The sequence below is a fragment of the Cavia porcellus genome, unplaced genomic scaffold (assembly GCF_034190915.1).
Source record: "Cavia porcellus strain 051 isolate PalLab524CR breed Dunkin Hartley unplaced genomic scaffold, mCavPor4.1 scaffold_11, whole genome shotgun sequence".
NCBI lineage: Eukaryota > Metazoa > Chordata > Mammalia > Rodentia > Caviidae > Cavia > Cavia porcellus.
In genome coordinates this window covers 43,276,813-43,301,468 of record NW_026947494.1, presented here as the reverse complement: position 1 = coordinate 43,301,468, position 24,656 = coordinate 43,276,813, and the positions used below count along the sequence as shown (strand labels likewise).

General features: G+C 38.5%; 1 protein-coding gene across 1 annotated transcript in view; it reads left to right on the top strand.

The window, feature by feature from the left end:
* Positions 1–160: 160 nt before the first annotated feature.
* LOC100728146 (chondroitin sulfate proteoglycan 4-like) overlaps positions 161–24,656 on the top strand; it is a 57,926-nt gene continuing 33,430 nt past the window's right edge. Inside the window, 11 exon segments of the mRNA XM_063257882.1 lie at positions 161–239; positions 10,627–10,790; positions 11,584–12,121; positions 12,249–12,309; positions 12,311–12,737; positions 12,740–13,153; positions 13,156–14,157; positions 14,159–14,669; positions 14,672–15,235; positions 16,749–17,218; positions 21,423–21,603. Coding sequence (XP_063113952.1) covers positions 161–239; positions 10,627–10,790; positions 11,584–12,121; positions 12,249–12,309; positions 12,311–12,737; positions 12,740–13,153; positions 13,156–14,157; positions 14,159–14,669; positions 14,672–15,235; positions 16,749–17,218; positions 21,423–21,603 — 4,411 coding nt within the window.

Here is a 24,656-nt window from a genome sequence, read left to right as displayed (position 1 = left end):
GACTCTGTCCCGGTCTCTGCACCTTCTTCATCTCCCTCCTTTCTGCCTGGGTCTTCCTCTGCGTGGCCTTTGCCTCTTTTTCTGTCAGGTTCTCAGAACAGAGTGGACGAGGACTTTGAGGCCTCATGTGTGACTGTGGCCTTGGGGAGGAAGGTGTGAGATGCAGACCAGAGAGACTGCAAGGGCAGTGGATGGGCTGGGGACAGATCCTGTGGTGGACATGAGAGCAGGGAAGCCAGGTGGGTGGTGGAAGAGGGTAGGGTAGAGTCAGATGTACCAGGGTATCAGTCCCAGTGCTATGTTGTATTCTCAGAGTGACTTTGGGCGAGTTCCTTTAATTACGTGACTCGTGATTTTTTGCCCTTTTTAAAACTGAGATGCCAATAGTGTTTTCAGAGAATCTTGAATAAATACAACACAAGACCATCTAGCAACCGGCGCATATTCAATAAACATTCACTTCTGCCATTTCCTACTCATTCTCCTGTATTCCTCTGTTTCTGTGCATTTAGCTTGGGTAATCCATTAGGGTTAAAGAATGTGAATTAAGAGCTGAGTAAAGAATTCCACTTCATATTCTTTAACACATGTGTTCTTCACCGTTGGCTCTGACTGCATGGCAAACATTGTATATAAAAGTCTCATGAAAATTCTACTTTGAGTGTTTGGAGAAATATTTTCTTCCTTTTTTTTATTTAAAGGAAAAAAGCAAAACAGAAAAAAGGGTAGAAATAATACAGAATTTCAAAAAAACCAGTAAGAAATCACTAGTTGATAAATTACACATGGTTATCCCAGAAGTAGTTGTTCAAGTTACAAAATCAAAGCATAAAAAGAGGACAATCAAACAATGACAGTGCAAACTGTTTTGTGTGATGAACTAAAAAAACTTAGCAGTGTGGTTATCTGTGTTGCACCCTTATACATACAGCTATATCCTTTAGAGATTTTCCCTTTCATTATTACAATATATATTGTACATTTTGGATCTTATTACTCTTTCAGTTTTTTATTATTTTTTATACTAGAGAGACAATATGATATTTACAAATGGAGTCTGATTTATTTCACTTATGAGGATAGTCTCAAGTTGCTGGAGAAATATTTTTTTGAGTAGACTGCTAGTCTGTGATCTGACTTTGGTTTTCTTCCTTTATCTTGAGTGATCCTGGGTATTGGCTTGAAGAATCTAATTTTCTAAGGCTTAGATCTGCTTTCCTCTTAGTCCCTGAAGGACCTAGGTTGATATAACCTCAGCTTGGCAAGTGTTACAGTGAAGCTACCTTTGTCTAGCAAAAAAGATATTATCTCAATAAAAATATCTCTATCATATACTCTGGTGTATTTCTGTTTGTAAATCAGTACTGTTGTCCCCAGCCAATTTCTCAAGATACTATACACAAAGTACTAGGTCTGCATTATCAATAGCATGTTAATTTCTAGTTTTGACTATCTTCTTGTCAGGTTTCATTAGAATGTTACTTCTTTTGCCTTGTACAAGGCTGAGGAACTTGTCCAGGAAAAGGTATGCCAGCACTCCACATTCCTTTGAACTATTGTTCTTTACAGTGTTTGTATGTATATTTACTAATTTTTTTTTGCAGTACCCTGTACCTTTTAAAATACCTTGTATTAGTCTGTTTGCTATAACAAAATATTTGGGGCTTGGGTATTTTTTTTTTTTAAAGAAAAGAAGTTTAGCTTGTGGTTTTGGAGACCAAAAGTCCAAACACCACTGTTCCGGCTTTGGTGAAAACTTCATGACAATTGGCATCATGGCAGGAGCTTGTGGGAGAGTGGGCAAATGCTGAGAGAAAAAACCAGAGACTGAGGAGGGGCTGATCTTGTTTTCCCCAGAGAACTACCTTAATCTCTTCTGGGGGCTATATCCTAAACCCCGGGTACTTCACTGCCTGGCCATAGACCTACATGAGTTACTGACCTGTTAGGAACCAGGCCACACAGCAGGAGATGAGCTGTGTGGAGCAAGTGAAGCTTTATCTGTATTTATAGCTGCTCCCCATCCTGTTACAGCCTGAGCTCCACTTCCCGTCAGAGAGTGGTAGTATTAGATCCTCATAGGAGCATGAAGTCTGCTTGAATTGCACACGCAAGGCATCTAAGTTGTGTGCTCCTTATGAGACTCTGATCCTGAAAGCATCCCCCAACCCTGTTTATGGAAAAAATGTCTCCCGTGGAACTGGTTCCTGTCATCAAAAACAACCTGATGATCTCCTTTTAGACCCACCTATTAAAGACCCTATGTTACCACTTAACATTGCCACACTGGAAACCAGCCTCCAACAAACCAGACCATAGCATACCTTATCCTGTTGGTGAGAACTTGCTTAATTGTAGTGAGATAATGTAGTTGGGCCAGGCAAATCTGCATGTGGTGTGTTACTGAATTGGGGTGGGAGAAAGAGAACCACAATAACCTTCTTCTACCTGTGAGGACTTGTGCACTGAGTAGGTGGTACATGTGCAAATGCCAATCAAGATAGATGCAAATTGGGCTATAAATTAGAGACCAAAAAATGTCAAGTCCTCACTATTGTTTTTAGATGACAACAATTTGAGAAGTCCAAATAGTCTTCTTCTGTTGCCTCAGTAAATGTATCAGCAGCCACCTTACCCTTTGTGCCTCAGAGCTGTAGTGTTCAAATCCAAATGCTTTCAGGAGTCAGTGAGTCATAGGGAGCCACACAGCAGCCAGTGTGGCAGGAGTGACACAGAGGTGGAGACCTTGAGATTGAAGCATCCACGACTCATGCATAGCTGCTATGCTATGAGGATGACAATCTAATTTTCCTAGGGAAGCCAAAAGTCCACATTTTGATTTGAAAGTTCCTGGCCTTTTAAAAAAAAATAAGATTGCATTATAGATGTAAGACAAAGCAAAACAAAAACACTCACATCCTTTGTTTCTGGACCCCTTTACCACTGCTGCTGTGTTACTGACCTCTGTGTTCCTAGCACTTAGTACAGCAACCTACAAATTATAGGTGCCCAAACATGGGTGGCCAGTGATTTAGCTCAATGGCTCAAGCACCTGCTGCCTGGTAAGAGCAAGGTTGTGAGTTTGATCTCTGGTACCAAAAATAGATAAATAAATAAGTAAGACTAAATGACAGAATGGCCTTTAGGGAATACTGTAGGCAGAAAAATGACCCTCCAAGGGTGTGTGTGTTCTAATTCCCAGAATGTGTGAATATGATGCTTTAGTTGTTGAAGGGGACTTGACAGATATAATTACATTTGGAATTTTGAGATGCAGAGATTATCCTGGGTTATCTGAATGGATTCTAGATATAATCACAAGGCTTTTGTAGTAGGGAAACAAGAAAGTCGGAATCAGAGAAGATGTGACAAGGAAAGCAGAAGTTAGACATGATGCTGGCTAGGGCCACAAGCCACGGCATGCAAGTAGCCTTGAAGAGCTAGAAAAAAAGAAAAAAAAAATAGATTCACCCCCAGAACTTACAGAAGGATAGCATCCTTGCAAGCACTTTGATTTTAGTGTAGTGAAACCTATTTTAGACTCCTAACCTCTGCACTTGTAAGATAATCAATTTGTATTTTAAGCTACTAAATGTGGTAGCTTATTACAGCAGCAGTAGAAATCAGGGAGTTTGTTTCTTGGTAAAAGATAATATATAACTCTGATGGGGCATAAGATGGCAGGTGCCATAAGAGAGCTTCAGACTAATAGCTTTAGAGAAGCTCCAATACCAACTTTCAGACCAGAGAATGGAGTTTGAAAAAACTCCCTCCCATCCTAGCAGGAGGACAGAGGAACACACAGATGCTGCACATGAGACATCCAGTCTAGGACACAGCCTCTTCAGCACTAAGAAAGGAGATGTCAGCACAACCAGGGCAGGCCATGCACTAGGACTGCCTCACAGGCAGTTCCAGAGGTTTCTGTTTGCATCCAAGACAAAAAGAATAACACTCTGGAACCATGCTGGGCACAATCTGCAGAGTCCCACACAGTACACCCGGAAGTTCTCCCATGAGAGGAAGTGAGGGTAAGTAACTTCTGTTTCCCACTTTGTAACTGGAGGTCCCATCCCGAGCTATTGACCTGGAGGCTAATATTTGGGGGAATGTACAGACAGCTGAGAGCCTGCTGGGTTGTGTTTTGCAACTACAAGAAGTCCAGGGCTGCAGGTTGCTCTAGCTTTACCTGTATCTTTGCAGTAGGCCTGGGTCCTCCCTCAGCAGTGTCTATAACAGGTTTAGCATAAGGATACAGAGTTAGAACTGCCATCACTCCAGCCCTCTGAACATCTGGTCAACCACCTCCCATGCAGTCTGGGGGAAAATTATCAAGGTTCATTGATTCTTTTGCCGTTAAATTTAATGTACCTGAGTTTTGTAGCAGAGACTTTTAGAATTTTATCTGTTGCAGTTAACTCAATGAATAAAGGAAGTTGGGTCTTTCAGAACATATTGGATGTTTGTGCCATTATTTCATAGTTATGAGGTTTTATCTTTTTCTACAGTACTAAATGAAGTCAATTATCTTTGAATAAATATTCAACTTCAGTTTGATTTTCACACAATGTAAACATTGTAACAAACACTACAGAGATTCTCAAAAATTGATTTTTAGGCAACAGGTCATTTTTCCAAGTGACAGTACTGATCTCAAATGAAACAGCATATGTAATAGCTGTTAAGTAATGCAAGACTTACTTTTAGGATTTCATCTGAGGACTTTGTATAATGAATATAGTTTATCAGGGAAGTTTTATTACTGTTTTTCATTTTAATTTTAAAATAAGCTTCTATACTTATGATATCCATAAAATGTACTTGGAAGATTGTTTTTTTTTTTTATTGAGATAGGGTCATAATGCAGGCTGGCCTTGAACTCACAGCAAGCTGGCAATCTTCCTGCCTCAGTCTCCCAAGTGCTGGGATTATAGGCGGGGCCATCATACCTGGCTCTGGAAGATTGTTAATACACGAAAAGGCACAATATAACATTACAAAAATATTGTATTATGGAAAGATAATGGCTATGGTTTGGATATGATATTTCCTTCAGAAAGACTCATTGTGTTGCGGGCTTGGTTGCTGTTGGGCTTTGAGGAAACTGGCTCATAAGGGCTATAACTTCATCTGTGAATTAATGCAGTGATGAGCGCACAATTTGATGGCTTAACTGGGAGCTAACAGAAGCAGGAGAGCTAACTCACTTGGTTGAAGAGAGAAAATCATAGCACCTGACTCCGAGGACTGTCTGGTTTCTAGCCCTTCCTCTCCGGCTCTTTCTCTCTCCCTTTCCTCTGCAGCAGTAAGGAGGTAGCAGCTTTCCTCTGACATGCCCTTTTGCTTTTGCTACACCATTTCTGCCTTGGAGTTAGCTGACTGTGGGCTGAAATTTCTGAAACACTGAGCCAAAATAAACCTTTTCTTCTCTAAGCTGATTTTCTCACTCAGGTACTATTTAGTCATAGTGGTGAAAAGAAAGCTGACTAATAGTAATACTGATTTTCAGTGAAAGCAAACCATTGCTGAAATCTCTTTTTAAATACTTTCCTAATTATTTTCCATCCTATTCTTATTTTACTCTTATGCATCCACCAGATCATTTTTTCTAAAACACAGAACTGATCTGTCTCTCCCTAATAGAAAATTCTCCTTAATATAGATCATACTGTTGGTGAATAGCTCTCTGTCCATGGAGATCTGGTTAGTGAGTCATTTATTTGTTCCCCAAACTTTCACTGAGAATTTCTGGTTCTATATGCATCAGCAACACAAAACAAAACTAAGCTTTTCCTTCAGGTTTCTCATCTTCTAAGTAGATACCAAACCCAAAATCTGGAAATAGTAAGCCAAACAAATACAAACCCCAAATCAAATAAAACGCCAGAAAAACACCATTTGGAAGAAGGAATGAGAACCCATTCTTAGATGATACAGTAATAAATATAATAATCACAGATTTGGGAGGGACTGCAGGCCAATATAAATGTTTACTTTTCAGGAAAAATATTTGCCTACCAAATTTTGGCTTCCATTCAAGCATTTCACCTTTTATATAAGCACACAGAAGAACCAGGACATCATCTCTGATTTCTGTTTAACCTGATTTGTTCCAGTGATATAGAAACCATACCCTTTCCTTCACTGCAGTAAGGATTACCTTTGTTGAGAAGCCAAGTTCACTTGCATTTCTGTTTGGTGTTTGCTGGTATTTTGAGACACATAATTAAAGATTACACAACGGGGTTGGGGGTGAAGTTGAAGGTATGTGAGGACATAAAGTGGCTTCAGGCTACCAAAGCAAAAGTTTTGAACCCACTTCCTTGTTTTCTCCTGAGGCAATGGAAATTCCTGGCTACTAACTGGGACTGAACTTGATTTAGTGCTAAAGAGGTAAAACGTGGGAAAACATGGGGATATTGTTTGTTAACGTTACTTAGTCATTCTCATCAGTAGCTTTTATAACTTAGAAAACATGTTCTGGTTTTGAGCACTTCTTAACAATATAGCCTTTAAACATCAAAAACAGAGATGGGGGTGAAGATTCAGTAATATGGAGGCCAGAAGAGTAAATTCAGAGAGAGCTTTGGAGTTTATAATTCCTTGTGTCTTTAATGACTTTAGCTCAACTTGCAGTTTTATTGCATTTAATTATTTAATAGTTTTATTTACTTATTTATTAATATTGACTTTAAAAGTTTTTGACTAACATATTAGTTGTACATATTGGTGGGATTCAGTGTGATATTTCAGTACTTACATATGATATGTGCAGATCACATCCAACCTCCCTTTATCTACTCTCCTTCCCTCCTGTTCAGCCTCTGCTCCTCATTTCTCTATATTGAATTTGATTTTTTTTTTAACTTCCACATAGAAGAGAGAACATGCGTCACTTGTCATTTTGTATCTGGCTTATTTCACTTAATATAATGTCCTCCAGTTCCATTCATTTTACTACAAATGACAAGATTTTGTTTTTCTTCATGGCTGAATAATAATCATGTATGTATCTTATTTTATTTACCTGTATTTCTGGCAATAGGCAACTAGAATGACTCCATATCTTAACTATTAATGAATAGCAATGCAATAGACATGGGAGTGCAGAAGTCTCCTTTGTATGCCAGTTTTGTTTCCTTTGCCTGTGTACCCAGAGATGGGATCCGATGGTATATCTACTTTTAGTTTTTTGAGGAATCTCCACAACGTTCTCTATAATAATTGTACTAATTAGTACTAATATGTACTAATTGTACATAATAATTGTACTATCAGTATATAAGAGTTACTTTTTCTCTGTGTCCTTAGCAGTATTTATTTTTTAATATAGCCATTCTTACTGAAGTAATATGATATTACATTATCGTTTGGATGTGCATTTCTCAGATGGCTAAGGATACTGAGCATTTTTTCATATTGTTGGTCATTTGTATTTCTTCTTTACAGAAGATTCTATTCAGATAATTTACCTGTTTTTGATTCAATTACTTCTTTCTCTGTTGTTGTTAAATTTTTTGAGTTCCTTATGCATTTTGACTTTTAATCCTTTTCTGGATGAATAGGTGGCGAGTGTTTTCTCCTGTTCTGTAGGTTCTCTTCACTGTTGTTTTCTTTGCTGTGTGGAGCCTTTTTAATTTGTTGCAATCACATTCATTTTCTTTTTGCTTTCATTTCCTGTGCTTTTGAGTCATATCAAAAGTACTGTTGTCCATATTACTGTCTGATAGTATCTTGCCTATCTTTACCTATTGTGGTTCTAGAGTTTCAGTCTTACATTTAGGTGTTTGATCCATTTTGTATTTATTTTTGTACAAAGTGAGAAATGGGTCAAGTTTCAATTTCTTGCATAGAGACACCCAATTTTCCTAGCATCACTTATCAAAGAGACTCTCTTTTCTCTGAATTTTTATTTTTGGTTCCTTTTTCAATAATCTGTTGACTGTAGATATCTGAGCTTATTTTGGGATCTGCATTCTAGTCCTTTAGTCTGACTATTTTGGTACCAGTACCATCATACCAAAATTAGGTACGATGGTGTTTCCAAATTTGTTATTTTTGTTTGAAATTATTTATCTATTTATAGTTGTTTGTGCTTCAATGAGAGTTTTTAGTTTTTTTTCTATGTAAAAATATCATTGGTATTTTGATGGATATTACATTGAATCTGTGAATTACTTTGGATAGTGTGGACATTTTAACAAGGTGAATTATTCCAATCTAGGAATATGGGAAGACCATTTTGGGGGGTTTTCTTTAATTTATTTTTTCATTTTATTATAGAGATCTTTCACTTCTTTGATTGTTTGTTCCTAGGTATTTTATTCTATTTGTAGCTATTTTAAATGAAATTGCTTTCATGATTGCTGTCTCAGCAAACTTGTTATTGGTCTATAAAAATGGTGATTATTTTTAAAATTTTTTATCAGTACCTGTTTGTAGTAGATAATGATTACATTCATTACCTGAAATACGTCAGTTTTATGTAACATAATAAATGTTTTCTTGCTCTCTAGTTAATTTAGGTCAGATTCTTTAGAGAGAGAACCTGAGACAGAGATTCTAGAGTAAGAGAATTATTGAGTGATTTCTCCCAGGAGCGTTTTAAGAAAGCAAGGGAAGCAGGATAGGGCAAGAGAAGCCAAGCATAGATGTGGTTTTAGTTGACATCGTATCCATCCCAGGCTCTGGAGGAGCGTGGTTTGTAGCACTGAATTTTATTTCAGCAAGTGACTGGTTATTAGTTTCCTTCCAAGTAAAGGTGTGAGTTCACTGGGGTTTCTGTATACTGCATTTCAGTAGCTTGAGTATAGCTGTTAACAGAGTTCTAGATGGGATACCAACAGAATATATATATTATACCACTTTTGTGTGAGGCACTATGATATGTACTAAAGATATGAAAGATTGGCCCCTGGTCCTGGGAAACTCATGGGAGATGCAGAAGATGGTCACTGCTAGGAACAGTTAAAGTATAGTGAGAGTCTATTTTCTAGTTTTATCCATAAGATGAAGCCGACTCATCCATGAATCACACTCAGGGGATTTGTTCTTCATCAGCTGGCAGTAAGAGATTCTTATGCAGCCATACTTGTAAGCTGAAGGAAGGGTGCTGATACAACCATGGTAAGTGACAGGAGGTTGGGGCTACCATCTCATGTGGCTTGCTTATGCCTTCTGGCCCTCTACATGTTCAGTTGAGGACATACCACTTTCACCCTTTTAATCTCTTCTTCCACCATCTTCCATGGCCATTCTGCCATTGCTTTCTCACTTATAATGGGCCATTTCATTTTCCATTCTTCTAGAAGCCACTTTAATAGTGAGTTTGGACTGTTTTCAGGAGTCTTTGCCAGGGTGTTATGTCCTGTATCTCAGAGGGTGTTCCAAAACCTAGAAACTCTTCCCTATTCAACTCCTGCCCTAGTCAAGCTTCTTCAGCCCCATATATATTCTTCTAGCTATTAGCTATACATTTTGGGTAGGCCTTGAAATTCTTTTAGGATCAAGCTCCCTTCTTCCATATCAAAACCAATACGTCCTCGCACAAGTTATGTTGTAACTTAACCCATATTTTTGGTCTAAAAGGCAGGGAGAGAAATACCATCATATGTTCAGAGGTCAGAGATTGCCCTGCAGAAAGAGGTTTCTGTGTCTTTTTTTAAATCAGGGGAGAGTGGCTGTCTTAATAGGAGGATGAGACACTTCTGCAGGATCAGAGCGCCCAAGGGTTCTGGAGACTCAGGATGAATTCATGTGTCTACCTACATATGCGATTCTCTATGGCAGGATCTCAGTCATCCCAATGAGGGCCCTGGCCTTGTAAAAGCAAGCCTGTGTTAGTTAGCTTGACTACTCTGATGCCTAATTCCTGCATCTGAGACTGAGCTTCCTCTCCCTTCCTGCTGTAGGAGGTGAAAAGGACTTTGCATTTAGCCACAGAGACCTGGATTTCACACTTAGCTTGTAATTGCTAATTTCTTCTTTCTCTCCCTTATCTTTTCCCAGAGCTTCATTCAATCTTGTCGCTAGACAACCAAATTCCATTGTTCTCATAGTTACTTTTGCCCTATACTTTTCATAGCGGGATCAATATGTTCTTGTGGCAGCCCACTATCACTGATTCCCTATCATCAGTGATGGGATCCTAATTACTGTCACGGTGGTAAGTGGTTTAGCTGCACATCTCATTCTAGTGATTGCTTTCTCAGGCCACGTCCAGTATCAATCATCACAAGTTAGATTCCTAGGATAGTAGAGTCTGAGATGGAAATTAGGATGTAAGAGGTTTATAAGAGAAAGTTCTTAAAATTAAACCCAGTTGGAAGGAAGAATGCAGTTTTAGACAGTGAAGTTGAGCTGCGATTTAGTTTCAGTAAAAGCCTTGATCATCAATCCTCTTGAGGATTCAGAAGAAGGAATAACCCTTAGAGGTGCCCTGTGTAGGGTCAGAGGACGCTGAATCTGTGCACACAAATGTTGAACCTGTGGGTCACCCTGGAAAGTTGTGTGGCCTTGGGCAAGGCAGCCTTCTTCAGCCGGGTCTGTCCCTGAAATAGGATGATAATGAAATGAAATAGCCATTGTCTAATCCATGTAGTAACTTTATGCTTTTTTCTCCTTTAGTGTCTTTTTATGGTGAAAGCTATGTGGAGCTCAGCAACATAGAAGTTTCCTCTGAGCTATCTCTTCAATTAAAATTTCAAGCCAGCAAACCTCAGGGATTACTTTTTCTTGCAGCTTAGAAAAGTGACTATTGCATAATAGAACTTCTATCAGGAAACTTATGGGTATGGTTTTTAAAAGTCCATATAAACACCTACATGTTCAATTACTGGAGAGAAAAAAGCAAGCAAGAAAGGGGAAATAGCTATGCATGTTGATTAGTGTTACCTCACTAGAATAAAGTGATGTGCCATTTGTACAGGATAGGGCATTGTCCAGTTATGCCAGCATTTCTTAAACAGTCTGGTCCTAAAGTTTTTTTACTTCAACATATAATCTATAAAGGTAAAACAGTTTTTAAGCCCATTTTTCTCTCTTTTTCTCTCAATGTATGTGTGTGTTTGTGTGTGTGGGGGGGGGTGTCAGTGTGTGCAGGGGGCCCCAATCTTAGTTTATTTCCTGTTTTTTTTTTTAAACAAAAAATGCCTATGGTTTTGTCACAGTTTTTCAGTTTCAAGTGGTGCCGGTATCTGCTCCACTTCAGGCGAGAGCCTTATGATGAAAAGAAGCATATAATGAGAGAAAAAGAGCGTCAACACCAAGAAAATTTGACTTGCCTTATGACAACCTATTTTGACAACTTGCAGCCTGTCCTAACCACCTGGTATTGTATTAACTAATCTAGTTTCACAAAAGTGAGGCCTTATTCTCTTGAGAAAAATATTAATCTTGTTAATGACCTACCCACCATTTAAAGGACCAGTACTACTCAATACTGCTGCATTGGGGTCCAACACCCAATAGGAATATTGGTAGGGAAAAACCATGTTCAGACCACACCAGCCTTATTTCTTCAGCAAAACACAATGGCATGAGAAATAAGATGAAAGTGGTCAATTATAATTCTTTCTTTTTCAGGTGAGAGTGAATTTGGGCACAGGTGAACAAGTGCTTTTCCATGAGCAAAGACTTCGTGTGGATGACTTGGTGTGGCATTTGGTGGAACTGTATTTTATTAAGGATAATTTTTCCTTGCTTACTGATAAACATTATGAGACAAGTGGCCAAGTGGCTGGTGGGATGCATAGTTTTAACTTTCAACATGGAATCCACATAGGAGGCCATGGGGGACTTAATGTCTCTTATCTAGATGGAAAGGTCCCCGACTTCCGAGGATGTATGGAGGATGTGGTATTTAACTATACAGAGATCCTAATATCTCTTCGATCTTACCCTGGGTTTAAGAAAGTTTATGACATGTCACTAGGATGCAGTGAACAGTTTTTTGTAGGGGAGGATGAAGCCATCAATTTCTGTAGCTCTAGATCCTATGTCACCTTTCCAGAATGGGAGGTGCAAGGGGGAGGGGTATTGGAATTTGCTTTGCAAACTGGAACTCAGCAAGTCTTGCTTTTATTTCAGTCAGGTAAGGAAGATTTTGTTGCCTTAGAAATACATGAAGGTAGGGGACTGGGGATTTAGCTCAGTGGCATAAGTGCCTGTCTTGCAAGCCTGTGGTCGTGGTCATGAGTTCAATCCCTAGTACCGGTAAAAGTACAAAAAAAAAAAAAAATCAGAAATACATGAGGGTTGGTTGAAGGCTCACATAGGAATGAATACAAGTAAAACTGAGCTTTCTTCTTTTAATTAGTGACACCAAATGGCATGCTATTCAACTCTAGGTCACGGGAGGACATTTGGATCTCATGGTAGATGAACGTGGAGTAAGGACATTGCTGCTTTTGCAAAATAAGCCATTTATATCAAAAGGCCCCCTTTTTGTAGGAGGTCTTGACAATCAACTGTGGAAAGATGTGAAGATGTTAGACCTTGCCTCTGTGCCTAGGAAATCTTTTCGAGGAATCTCTTTGAAAGGCTGCTTACAAGACTTGAAAGCAAACTCACAAAAGAGAGCATTGAGGAATGCCTTAGTTTCCAAAGATATTTCTTCTGGGTGCAAAATCAAGAATACTGATAATGCAACTCCTTCTGTTATAACACTAGCAAATCTGCCTCAGTCAGAGGCTTTCCATTCCACCATAGTCCCTGATGCTGTCAACTTTTTCCTCAAGATCAAAGTAGCTCTTTTTTGGTTTTGAATAGCTTGGAGGTTCAAGAAGATGGTCAAACCCTACTGGAACAAAAGCATATGAAGGTGAATATGGAATTTAAGGAATTGGTTTTCAATTGTTCTCAAATACTGTTTACAATAAAGGAAATGCCTATTCATGGGTTCCTTCAATTAGATGTTTCATCTGAGGAAGAAAGGGCAAAGGCTTTTACTATGTTAGATTTACAGCAAGGAAAGGTGTGGTATGTCCATGATGGTTCAGAAGAACCTATGGATTACTTCACATTTTTGATCACTTCTAAGAATCAGAAGGAAATGCCATTCTATCTGCAGGACCATGATCCCTATGTCTTTAACATTAATGTCATCCCAGTGAATGACCCCCCTTATCTTAAACTCCCAGAAGGAAACATGCTTCTTTGTTTGAGAACTTGAAGAAAAGGCTGACCCCAAATATAATACAGGTGTCAGATTCTGACACAGATTCTTTGAGTCTTGGTTTTTCAGTTTTTGGCAACTTCAATTTAGATGCTGGATTTTTAGAAAATGCCAACGAACCTGGAAGAACCATAAATGGCTTCACACACACGAATTTAACAGATGGCAACATTTTTTATGTGCACCGTGGGCTTCGCAACTCTCGAATTGTCCTGAGAGCAAGTGATGGTGAGCTGGTTAGCAACACAGCAATGTTACGGGTTATGGCTGTTCCTTGGAACTTTGAAGTGGCCAGTAGGACTGATGTGGTTGTACCACGGGGTGGTACTGTTCTGATTACACTGAGTAACTTATCAGTGGAGGTTAATGGTGAATATCATGAGATGGAGACTCACTATGACATCACTCACCCACCTCAGTTTGGCCAGATTCAACATTGGGGGTCACATGGGAAATGGAAACAAGTTAGTAACTTTTCTCAGCATTCCATCAATAAGAGTTGGGTTCGGTACTATAGTACATTCAAAGAACTACAGCAGGAAAATGTTACGGATCATTTTAAATTTAAAGTTACCATAGAAGGAAAGGTCAGCAAAGAGCTCATGCTTCCTGTGACTGTACAATGGCTGAAATTTACACTTGTGAAAAATGTTCTTCTAGAGATCAATACTATGAACAAGGAAGTATTGAATTCAGATCATTTGCAGGCTACAACAGAAGGTGTGGAAGTAGCAGAGAGGGAAATATATTTCAAGTTACTGACTCCACCTAAGAAAGGAAAATTGCTATTTGACAATCAAGTTTTAAAAACCAACTCAATATTCAGCCAAAAAAATATTACAGACTCTCAGATTAGTTATGAACCTCAGCAGAGGCCAAGGGAAGACTCATGGGATACTTGTAAATTTTTGATTATTGCAAAACACATAGAATAAAAATGTTATATTTTCAGAATACTCTTGAAAGCAGATGAGACATGCATTTATTCTAACAAACAGAGAATTGCTTGTAAAAGAAGGGGAAGGGAAATTGATCACACAATCAGAATTATTTGTTCAAACCTGAGACAATCATATCTTCCAATATAAAGTCATTAAGAGTCCTCAGCATGGGAGCCTGAAATTGATTAGCTTTTCAGATACCCTGGAAAGTAATGACAGTATCACAGCATTCACTGATCAGAACATAGCGAGCGAGACGCAGAGTGATGAGTTCTTTGTTGTGGTATTTCCACACCAGGAAGGAGTTGCCAAGGATTTTGATTTGGAGCATTTATCTACAGAAATCAAAGTCAACATTTCTGTTGAATTACAAAATGATGAATGGCTAGTGCATGTAGTAGATAAGGCATTTCATGTTGTGTGGAATGGCCAGCACTTATTGACCCTGGCAGACCTCTGTTACCATGACCCTGACTTAGATTTTGATGACGGGCAGTTGCTGTACACCCGGCGGGACATTCCAAATGGAGAGTTGGTACGAGCTAGCAACCCCATGGAAAACTTTACCAGTTCACCCAGGAAGATCTGTGGGAAGGACGCGTCCTCTTCAAACATCAGGGTGCAGACTCTGCCCGCTTTGTGCTATTTGTGACAGATGGTGTTCATTACACTTCATCCTTTCTTGAGGTCATTGTGTCAGACCCCTATGTTCAGATAGCAAACAACACCAAGCTTCTTGTACAGAGAGGAAAAGACAGCTGCCTCACAGCAGCTAACCTGAGCATTACCACAAACCAAGATGTCAGAGCAGATGTCGAGGTTGAGTTCCACATTGCGTGGCCCCCAAAGCATGGCAGAATCCTAGTCAGCAATTCTGTGTCCTCATCCTTTTTCCAACATGACTTGAAGAAAGGACATGTGATTTATAGGCACGATGGCAGTGGCAACTCTGACACATTCAACTTGACAGTGAAACTTAAAGATGCATACTTAGAAGTGGGGGTCTGTGTTCAAGTGGAGTTGGAGGATCACCACCATCACAGTAAAGTTTGGCACAGAAAGACCCCCATAGTTGAAGAAGGAAAACCAGTAAAACTGAGCAGAGGAAGGCTTCAGGTAAGTGTCATCCTAAGCACCAAGCAGTCTTGTTTTCTGGAATCACAGAGGGTGATGATGTATTTGGTTACTTCTGAAAGATTGTTTTTTGTATTGACTTTTCTCCTGGTATTAGAAGTGATTAGAATGTGGATACTGTTGAGAAGAAATGTAGGAGGGTTTCATGCATGTAATAGTACCAGGTTTCCTATAGTTGGAAATGGCATATAAGTAATGTCCAGCCTTATTTTCAAGCTGTGTTCACAATGCATTCATTTGAATGTGTGTTTGGTGTAGTACTTTAGGATTAAGGAAGGGAAACATAAGAGATTTTTACTTTTATTCATTGTTAACAAAAATTGCCAATATTTTACTTGTTCAGAGTTACATTCATGATGAGATGAAGCAGTAATTAATAAACCTAAAAAGAATTTCTATGACAGCAGAAGATACTATATAATACAGCTTATTTCCTTATTTCTGAATGTTCCTTTGTTTAGTTCCCTGAAATTTGATAGATAAAACTGACTTAGCCAGTGTGATACCAGGAGCAAGGTGAGAACACCTGGTTTGCTCTGCTTTTGCTTGGAAACACAGTAGGCAGAACCCTGCAGATCAGTTAGGAGAGTTGTGATGCTCAGGGTCATCTTGTACAGGGTACGGGGGAGAAAGCTAATATTGATGATAATTGGCCACAAACACAGACCACTCTGAATCTAACTTCAGGACTGCAAATGTATGTGCTAAATGCATCCAATATTATCAAATAGAAATGAATTCAAGAGGGGTTAAAAGGAAGGTAGAGGAATGGGAAAAAATAATCAAGTTATATCATGTACAGGTACAAATTACCTATGATGAATGTGATCATTATGTATACCTACCTAAAATGAGCCAAAAAATTAACTAATAAAAAAATCAGAATGTGTTTACTAAATAATGAGTTTTGACTAAGAGATCAGAAGGTCCAGCAGTTTTTCTCAATTCTTTTTCGGGTTTGGAGAGTTAATGGGCATATTTCACCACAAGGGGCGTGTGCACTTCAGTGACTGTAAGTCAGTTGCAAACACAGTTTTGAGATGATTCTGCTGAATCAGTAAATTAAAAGTGTGTGGAAAATGCTGAGCTGGTTGACATAGATGAGAAAAAAATATTTCTTCTAAGTCCTTACAGTTTTAGTGATTTAACTTCCGTTTCTTTTATGACCTTTTGTTTCTCCTAATTACAATTTATTTCTTTCATCTAAACTTTCTGAGTTCTGGTATTTTTTGTTACTGCATATGAGGCCGTGTTAATGTATTTGTAGCTACAGAAGTGTTGTTGGCCATTATTTTTCTGCATAACTGAAGCTGGTATTGAAAATATTGTCATGGACACCCAATCAGATCTCGGCTTAAATTGTGTGTCAAGTCTGATTGTAATTTAAGCTGTTTGTGGGCATTAGTAGAAAATAACTTTGTTAATCAGTAGTGTTGGCTCTTAAGTTTATTAATATGTTTTTCTTTTTTGTGCCTGTGTGTTGTGCATGTAAATTCAAGGCTGGAATGAATACAATATTCCTTCAGAGGCAGCGTTCATGGTAAGAACTCCACCAATGCATGGATACCTCCAAAAGTTTACACCAGAAGAAGGCAGCTTGAGCCTCGATGAAAAGTTCCCTTTGAGTTTTACACAACAGGATGTTGATGATGGCAATATCCTTTATGTTCAGACAGCTCCTGCCCAAAAACAGGACCATTTTTTCCTAGATGTGATAAATGGTTTCAAAATTGTGAGTGAAATGGAAATCCTGTTAGATATTGTCCCTAAATTGATTCCTCTGGAGATGCAGAATTTTACAGTTCAAGAAGGTGGTTCCAGAGCACTTCTGGAAGATTACCTCAAAATTCCAAGTAAATATTTTGAAGGACTTGACTGTGAATTTGTTCTTCTAGATCCACCAAAACATGGTTATGTTGAAAGCTCTCATTTTCCAGGAGTGAAGCTAATGAGATTTACCAGAAAACAGGTAATAAATCTCAGTTAATATTTTTGGGTAGGTCGGGTAAGAGACAAAAAATTGACATTTATCATTTAGACTCATGGGAAATGTGATCTGTGAGGTATTTAGTCTGACCTCCTGTCAGATGCTAGAAGTCTTTTTATAGCATCCATGTAGAGAGAGTATTCCGCCATTGGTCAAGTATCTTCAGAGATGGGAAACCTACTACTTCATGAGGGGGGCCCTTCTAGTTTAGAAACATTGCAACTGTTAATTATTTAGGTTGAGCTGAAATCTGCCACTTAGAAACTTGCAGGTCCTGGCTCTGTTGTCCCACAGAATAGATCATACCCTTATTGATAAGAACTCTTTAATACTGGAAAGAGGAAGTAATCAAATTCCCCTGAATTTTATCTTCTTTAGGTTAAACACTACTCATCATCTAACTTTTGCTATTATGCCATGAGTTGTCTGCTCCATTCTAGCTACCTAATTCTAGATGAATGCTGCGTTGCCACTATATTTCTCAGCAATGTTAAGGTAACAACCAGATTTTTAATCACTGGTGATTTTTTTCATTCATTTATTTTCTCATTCAACCAACACATGCTTTCAGAGACATGCTCTTTGTGATGTCTGTGCTAAATGTAGGGCTGTCAATGTTCAAAGTGACCTACTCCTTGGAGCTGGACACAACTGCCAGTGTAGCATCCAGTTGTCATAAAAAACAAAAACAAAAACAAGGTCAACTGTAGGCTACCATTGGACTTCTTTGTTTTGGGTTAGAATAGTATTATTGTCAGCCTTTTGTTTTTTTAAATCACGAATAAAAATTCTTTCCATTACTTTTTAAATTTTAAAAAGTAGCTTGTAGAATGCATCATTTCTTTTATAATCCTCTATCAGTATATATTTTTCAGACTAGAAACCATTTGTAATCACTATTTTGGGATATCTTTGTCTAGTAAGCTAAGAACATATATGTGCTCCTTAATTGTACTTTTAAAATTTCAAGTCATCAGCTGATTTGAGCAACTTTACTAAAGACTTACTCCGAGTTACGGGGTGGAGTTAACTGTGCTAAATAAAACATATTCCTTGCACTCTAGAAATGCCATGAAGGAGCCAGGCACGGCAACTTTAATATACCTCTTCTTGCCTCTCATTTTGCATTTTCATATAATGCTATGGGATAATAGAACTGGTACAGTTGATTCAAATTGGAATGTACAGGGAAGAACATAAAAAAGTCTTCATTAAGGAATAATGTTTAATCTGAATGTTGAGGAAAAAGAGCTGAGGTAATGGGGATCTGGGAAAAGGCAGTGCAAACAAAACCTACAGCATGAGCAAGGGCATGAAAGTCTTAAGTAAAGGGCTGGGGGATGAGAAGCAGCCCATAAGCCGAGGAGTGGCAGAGACACTTGGAGATGGACTGCGAAGTCTGTCCTCAATTGCATGTCAAGGGAACTAGACTTAAGAGCTCACGGGTGAAACGAAGAATACCAAGAGTTGAAAAGGTTCCTTCCTGTGCCTTGGACCCAAAGAGGGTGATTCTTTAGTGGCCTCATGCAGGATCTCTTCATCGTGGCTTCCCTCTTAAAGGCTCAACGAATTACTTGTAATAGTCAGGTGTAATAGCTCAGTGAGTTGAATTGAATTGAATTATTTTTTTGGTGTGATTTAAGTGAGAGACCAAGCACTAAATTTTGATAATGTCTCGGTCAGTTGTTACTTACTGTGCCTCATAAAAGTGTATTTAAGGATGACTGATTGAAATCTGTGCATTGATTTAAACATGTTTCCTGTGGCATCAGAGAGACAAGTCAAGGTCATGTATTCCTGCTTTCTAGATGACCACTTTCCACTCTCTCTCTCCCAACACCCTGGGGCTTGAAACATTGTCATTTTCACTTACGGTGACACAAATCCATGAAACCAGTGGCTCTAGCTTTTAATGACTTGGAGGAGTGCCTGCCTGCACTGACCCCTTCATTCATTCAGTAGGTGGTTTTCGAATTCTCGTTATGTGTCAGGGATTGGCATTCTGAGTATTGGGGATAAAGTGGTGAATGAATCAACCAGATAGTAATCCCTGCCTTGCGGAGCTTTTTTTTTTTTTTTTTTTTTTTCCAATCTAAGGCAGAGAGATGGATCCAGAGACAGATAATAAATAAAATAAAGATGTGAAATAAATGACATGTTGAATGAAGATTAGTACTATGGAGAATAATAAAAACCAGGAAAGGAACACAGGAAATGCCAGGACCTTTACTGACATGTGCATGTGCACACATGGGCATTCAGTTGCTATTAGCACGGTCAGGGAATACTGCTGAGAAGTGGCTTTTGAGCAGACACCTGGAGGAGGCAATGGGTGGATGACTTGAGTGTGCGGAGGGAAGACCATTCAGGCAAATGGGAAGAAAAGGGAGCAGCTGCAGGCCGAATGCCAACCTGGTGTGTCTGAGCAGTTCCGCATGGTCCAGTGCCCAGGGAACTGCATGTGTGTGAATGGGAAGGGGAAGAATAGCAGCAGGTTAAGTGAGAAAGGGCTGGAGACTTCATCTTTTAGCCTGAGGGAAGAGACAGGGGTGGGCAGATGTAAGCAGAGGATCACACAGTGTGCCCTGAACAGGACTGATGACAGTAACAGGTAAGGTTTGACCTGTTAAAATTTTATGCAAGTTTGTTGTATCCTTTCTTTTCACGTCAATATATTTCTGTACATTTTTAAAGTCAGGAATAGAAAAATATCCAATACACTTTTTTCTTGGCCTTATGATTAATACTATTCAATGATGTGTCACTTTGGAAAGTGCCAATCTAGTAGGGAAATGATATATTTCCCTAAGAAAAAATTGAGATGATTGCTACTTAAATATTGTGTTCCTAAAGTACTATGGGTTAAAATTTCTCCCAATTTCTGATTGCTGTGCCCTTACATGTTTGTTTTTGAATAGTTGAAAACAGTATGTTCCAGGAATCTGTGTCAAGCCTATCAGCTAGAATTCCTCTGCTCATTGAACTCCAAAGAAATTTTTATAGCACCTGTATACAGGTGCCCCAACTTTTTTTTTTTTTTGAGAGGTTTCCTGAACTCGTCAACTCTTGTCAGAAATACTTTGCAGAGATCAAAAGGCTTTGCTCAAGGGAAGTAGCCACAGGAATGTATAAGGCTGAAATGTTAAAAAAAAAACTGGCTGTATTTTATTATGATAAACCCAATTCTAGAGAGTTTTTCAGAAGTTCAACAACTCTTTTTGGGGTTTAGAAGTTATCTGCCGTTGGTTGTTTAGGTCACAGATTTACTAAAACCAATTTCCCTTTTATTTTTAAATTCTTTGCTTTACAGTATTTCCACCAGAATCTAAAGACCTGAAAGACATTGTGATCAAATTTGGGGTTATTACAAATACCAGAAGAATGACTAAGTCATGACACAATTATTTCAGAATTAAAATTTAAAAGATGAAATCTAATGAAGATAAAAGTAAATATTTGCCCTCTAATTATGACAATGATGAAGATCTTCCTTGATAGAATAATTTGATTCCAGTGTATTTTGTGTCTGTTCAAAGGAGGTGCATGTTACTAATAATGTGTAGAACCCTAAAGATGTTCCTTAAGGGGGGCACACAAAAAACTATTAGAAGGAGAAAGAGTAAAATCAGGAGGTAGCAGATGTAATCTCATTTACGAAGAACATGTAAGGGACCATTGTATTCTTTGATGAGAAAAAAGAAATTTGGAGGGAATTTAATAGTCTCCAAAGAGGAGAAATACAATTAGTCAGAGAAGTTTCAGAGCCTGAATCTACAGTGTGAATTGTCCAAGAAAATGATCAGCAACTTCAATTTTAAATAAACAAATCGAACCTCAATTTTACTGTTGTTCTTTGTAGAAAGGCTGGATTATGTCATTCCTAACACATTTTGGTGTTAGAAATAGCAGTTGAACTTAAATCTTCTGATTATCAGTCTAGCAGTTTCTTCATCACATTGCTCAGTTGCTCTGTTTCACCTTAAACTTATTTCTAGAATGCAGTATTATTTCAGAAAAACTGTTCTATCCATCCCAGTTGGCCCTCTGATTGTCAGCTCAAGCTTCATGGAATGAGGACATAGTTCTGTATTTTAGAGAAATTCTCAAAATTAGAATTTCTTGATAACAATTCATATTTTAAAATCACATTTCAGCAAGTTAGTAATTTTATTGTTGTTGGCTATAGGTGGAAAATGAATTGATTTTCTACATTCATGATGATAGCGAGACACTGCATGATGATTTTACCATCTTTGCAAATAGCTCAGTGCTTGGAAAACAAAGTCTTTCCCAAACTCTTTTTGTGAATATTGAATCTGTAAATGATGAAGCTCCAGTAATAACAGCCAATAAAATCCTTCAGGTGAGTGCTGTATGCTTTTGATTTAATCTGAGACTTTGGAGCTGCTAAATTGATTTTCTTTTTTTAATTTTTTAATTTTTTTCACCTTTTCTTATGCTCTGATGATTTTCATTTTATATTATTTCTAATGTTAAATAATAAGACTATATATATATATATATATATATATATATATATATATATAGTTTTCAAAGCCCCACTGTTTTATATACATCCTAGTTATTATTAGGACATTGTGTGGTTAGTTTTGGGAGAAGATAAATAATCAACATAGGTCCCTTCACTTTGTATTTCTTCAGTGGGCATTGCTCTCGTCTTCACCAGGCATGCCTTTCCAGGGTAGCTTAGGCAGAGTCTGCACGTGGAAACTCCTGCTAGGCTGCAAATTTGATGGTTAAGAGAGTAAGGTTTGTAGTAGACAAATCTGAGCGAGAGTCTTGACTCCTCACCATTTAACCATGTGACTTTGGATGACTTATTTAGCCCCCAAATTTACTCTCATTTGAGTGGAAAAGATGGAGGCAGAGTTGTGAGAATTAAATCATAAGATGATGAAAGGCTTGCACGCATTGTTTTACAGATGATTAGCATGCTGAACTACTTGCTTAAAAAAACCAAGCCATACCAGTTCCTTGAGTAAAATAAGGCTGCTACATAGCCATGAGACGGTCTTTTTCTGGTCTGGGAGCTGTCAATCCTGTTCACTTGCTGAGATCTCTATCACAGATACACATTTCTTGGCTGGTAGCTGTTTGGCATTTTGCTCCTTTCTTGATCAAGAGATTACCTGGAGTTAGTGACCGCTGTATGACTGATATGCAGTAGCCTCCTGGCACTGTCACATAAGCCTGTCTAATATCTGTGCTGGGTTATACTTATCTATCCTGAAGTTTTCATTTACTAAATTACTGGGGTTTTAACTTACTTTATCTTTCTTTATGTCCCTTCATCTAAGGACTTGGGCATGAACTCACAAGACTGACATTATGATTTAGATCAAGAAAGTCCCTCAAAATTCCTCAACCTAGCCAACCATGTACTTATTTATTTATTTATTGTGGTCTCTTTAAGACAGGGTCTCGTTATGCAATTCAGTCTGGCCTTGAGCTCACTTTGTAGCCCTGGTTGGTCTCAAACTTACAACAATCCTCCTGCCTCAGCCTCCTGAGTACTGAGATTACAGGCAGGCACCACTATGCCTGACTCATCAACCACTTACTTCTCAGATGATTTTGAAGAGTGAGCTCAGTGGAATTGACTACAGCAAGACTCTGTGGGGGAGAGGGAGAGAAGCAGCTGACAGAAAAGGGGTCTGCAAGCTTGGTTAGATAGCACAGACCATTCCCTGACCACCTGGATAATAAACAGAAAGCAAACTTATAAAGGCACAAGTTCCAAATGTAAAAACACTGTTAATTTTTTATATAGAGTGTAGGGAGTACATAATGAAACAAGAAAAACAAACTCTATGATAACTAAACACACTGAAAGTTCTATTCCTAGATCCAAGTATTTTGAACAGCAACAAAAACTGTTAAAAGCCCAATAGCAGCCTCTTGTCCTGGTTAGATCAGCCCCTTGTGAGCTCTAGGGATTACCCCACAATCATTTAATTGGCCCAAGGTGTTTCATAAATTAAGGTCAAAGTTCACTGTTTCATATTCCATTGGTACCTGTATTCACCTTATTTTCTTCACGTCTCTGCCCGTCATTTATTTGTCCATCACACTCACCAAAGACCCTTTCCTTTATGTCAACATCATCCACGGATGGTACCTTCTGCTGCATCATTCTGTGGCTTGTTGGTCTGGATTCTTGCCACTCAGGAGTAATGCAAGGCCTCGAGATCCAGTATAACACATGCCTGGCATGTGTGAGGTCACAGATTCAAGCCTTAGCACCACAAGTTAGGAATTTTAACTGTTAATAATCTTTAAACACAATTATAAAAGTCTACATTTGTTGGGTGTTGGTTGAGGACTGGGCCTCTTGTGTAACTAGTGTTATTTCCCAAGCCTCTGTAGGAACTGCTGTGATGAACTTTATTTGTAAAATGGGACACTGAGACATAGAGTAGCTACAAGGGAAGGAATGAACACTCTCGGTACCATACTCTATCACTTTTCCCCATTACTCCTGACTGACTCAAGCTCTTTTCAGGACACCCGTGTTATCAAAGAATGTCTTTATTGGTAAAGAAAAAGGAAAATCAGTGCTGAAGTGGCTATGCCTTGCTTCTGCTGAAGCGGCTTTTATGGGTTGAGTTCTGTAGCAATTGTGTCAGCATGTGGGTTTGCCAAGGAACCCGAGGAGATTTGCAGGCTTTGCTGTGTTGTGCAGAACTGCAGAATGAGGAAGGTCCAAGAAAGGGAATAGAGGCCAAGACCTCAAGGGAAATAATCCTTAGTTGGCTGAAAACGAAAAACGTGGTCAACTCTTAGGCTTCTTTGTGGAAAGGAATTAAGATGCACTACCATTTCAATCACAGCTTAGCTATGTAAAATTTACCTGTCAATGTATGATGTTCAGAAACAGTGAAGTATTCTAGACATTGTCTTTGTTGTCCTTTAATTTAGGGAAATACAATCTTTTTGTCCAGAACCAGAGGGTTGCTCAGTTATTTACTGTTTCCCTCTAATGTTGATAAAAGAGTGCTCTCTAAAGAAATAGAGGCAGTATATCTGGGTGGAAGGAGGATACTTATCTATCCTTTATGTAATTTCCCAGTTTTGATGAATATGTCATTCACTTAGCTCTTTCTGAATTCATTCATTTATTTTTCTGGCTTAAAAACATGTTCTTTGAAGATTGAAGGTTTTGGATTAAAATTAAGATACTGGACTTTAAAATTTGTAAACTGGCCAGTTGAACTTCAGTAAAATCTCTACAGATTTCACTTTCCTTAATAGCAGTTATTTTGCTTGGTTTTGCTCAATTCTTCCCAGTTCTGATCTCCTGTGATGGTATCATGGGAAAACTTAGTTGATGTGCTTCAGTTCTGTTCAGCTTGAGACAGACAAATGGAAAGGATGTTGTGTTGGATTTTATATTGGATTG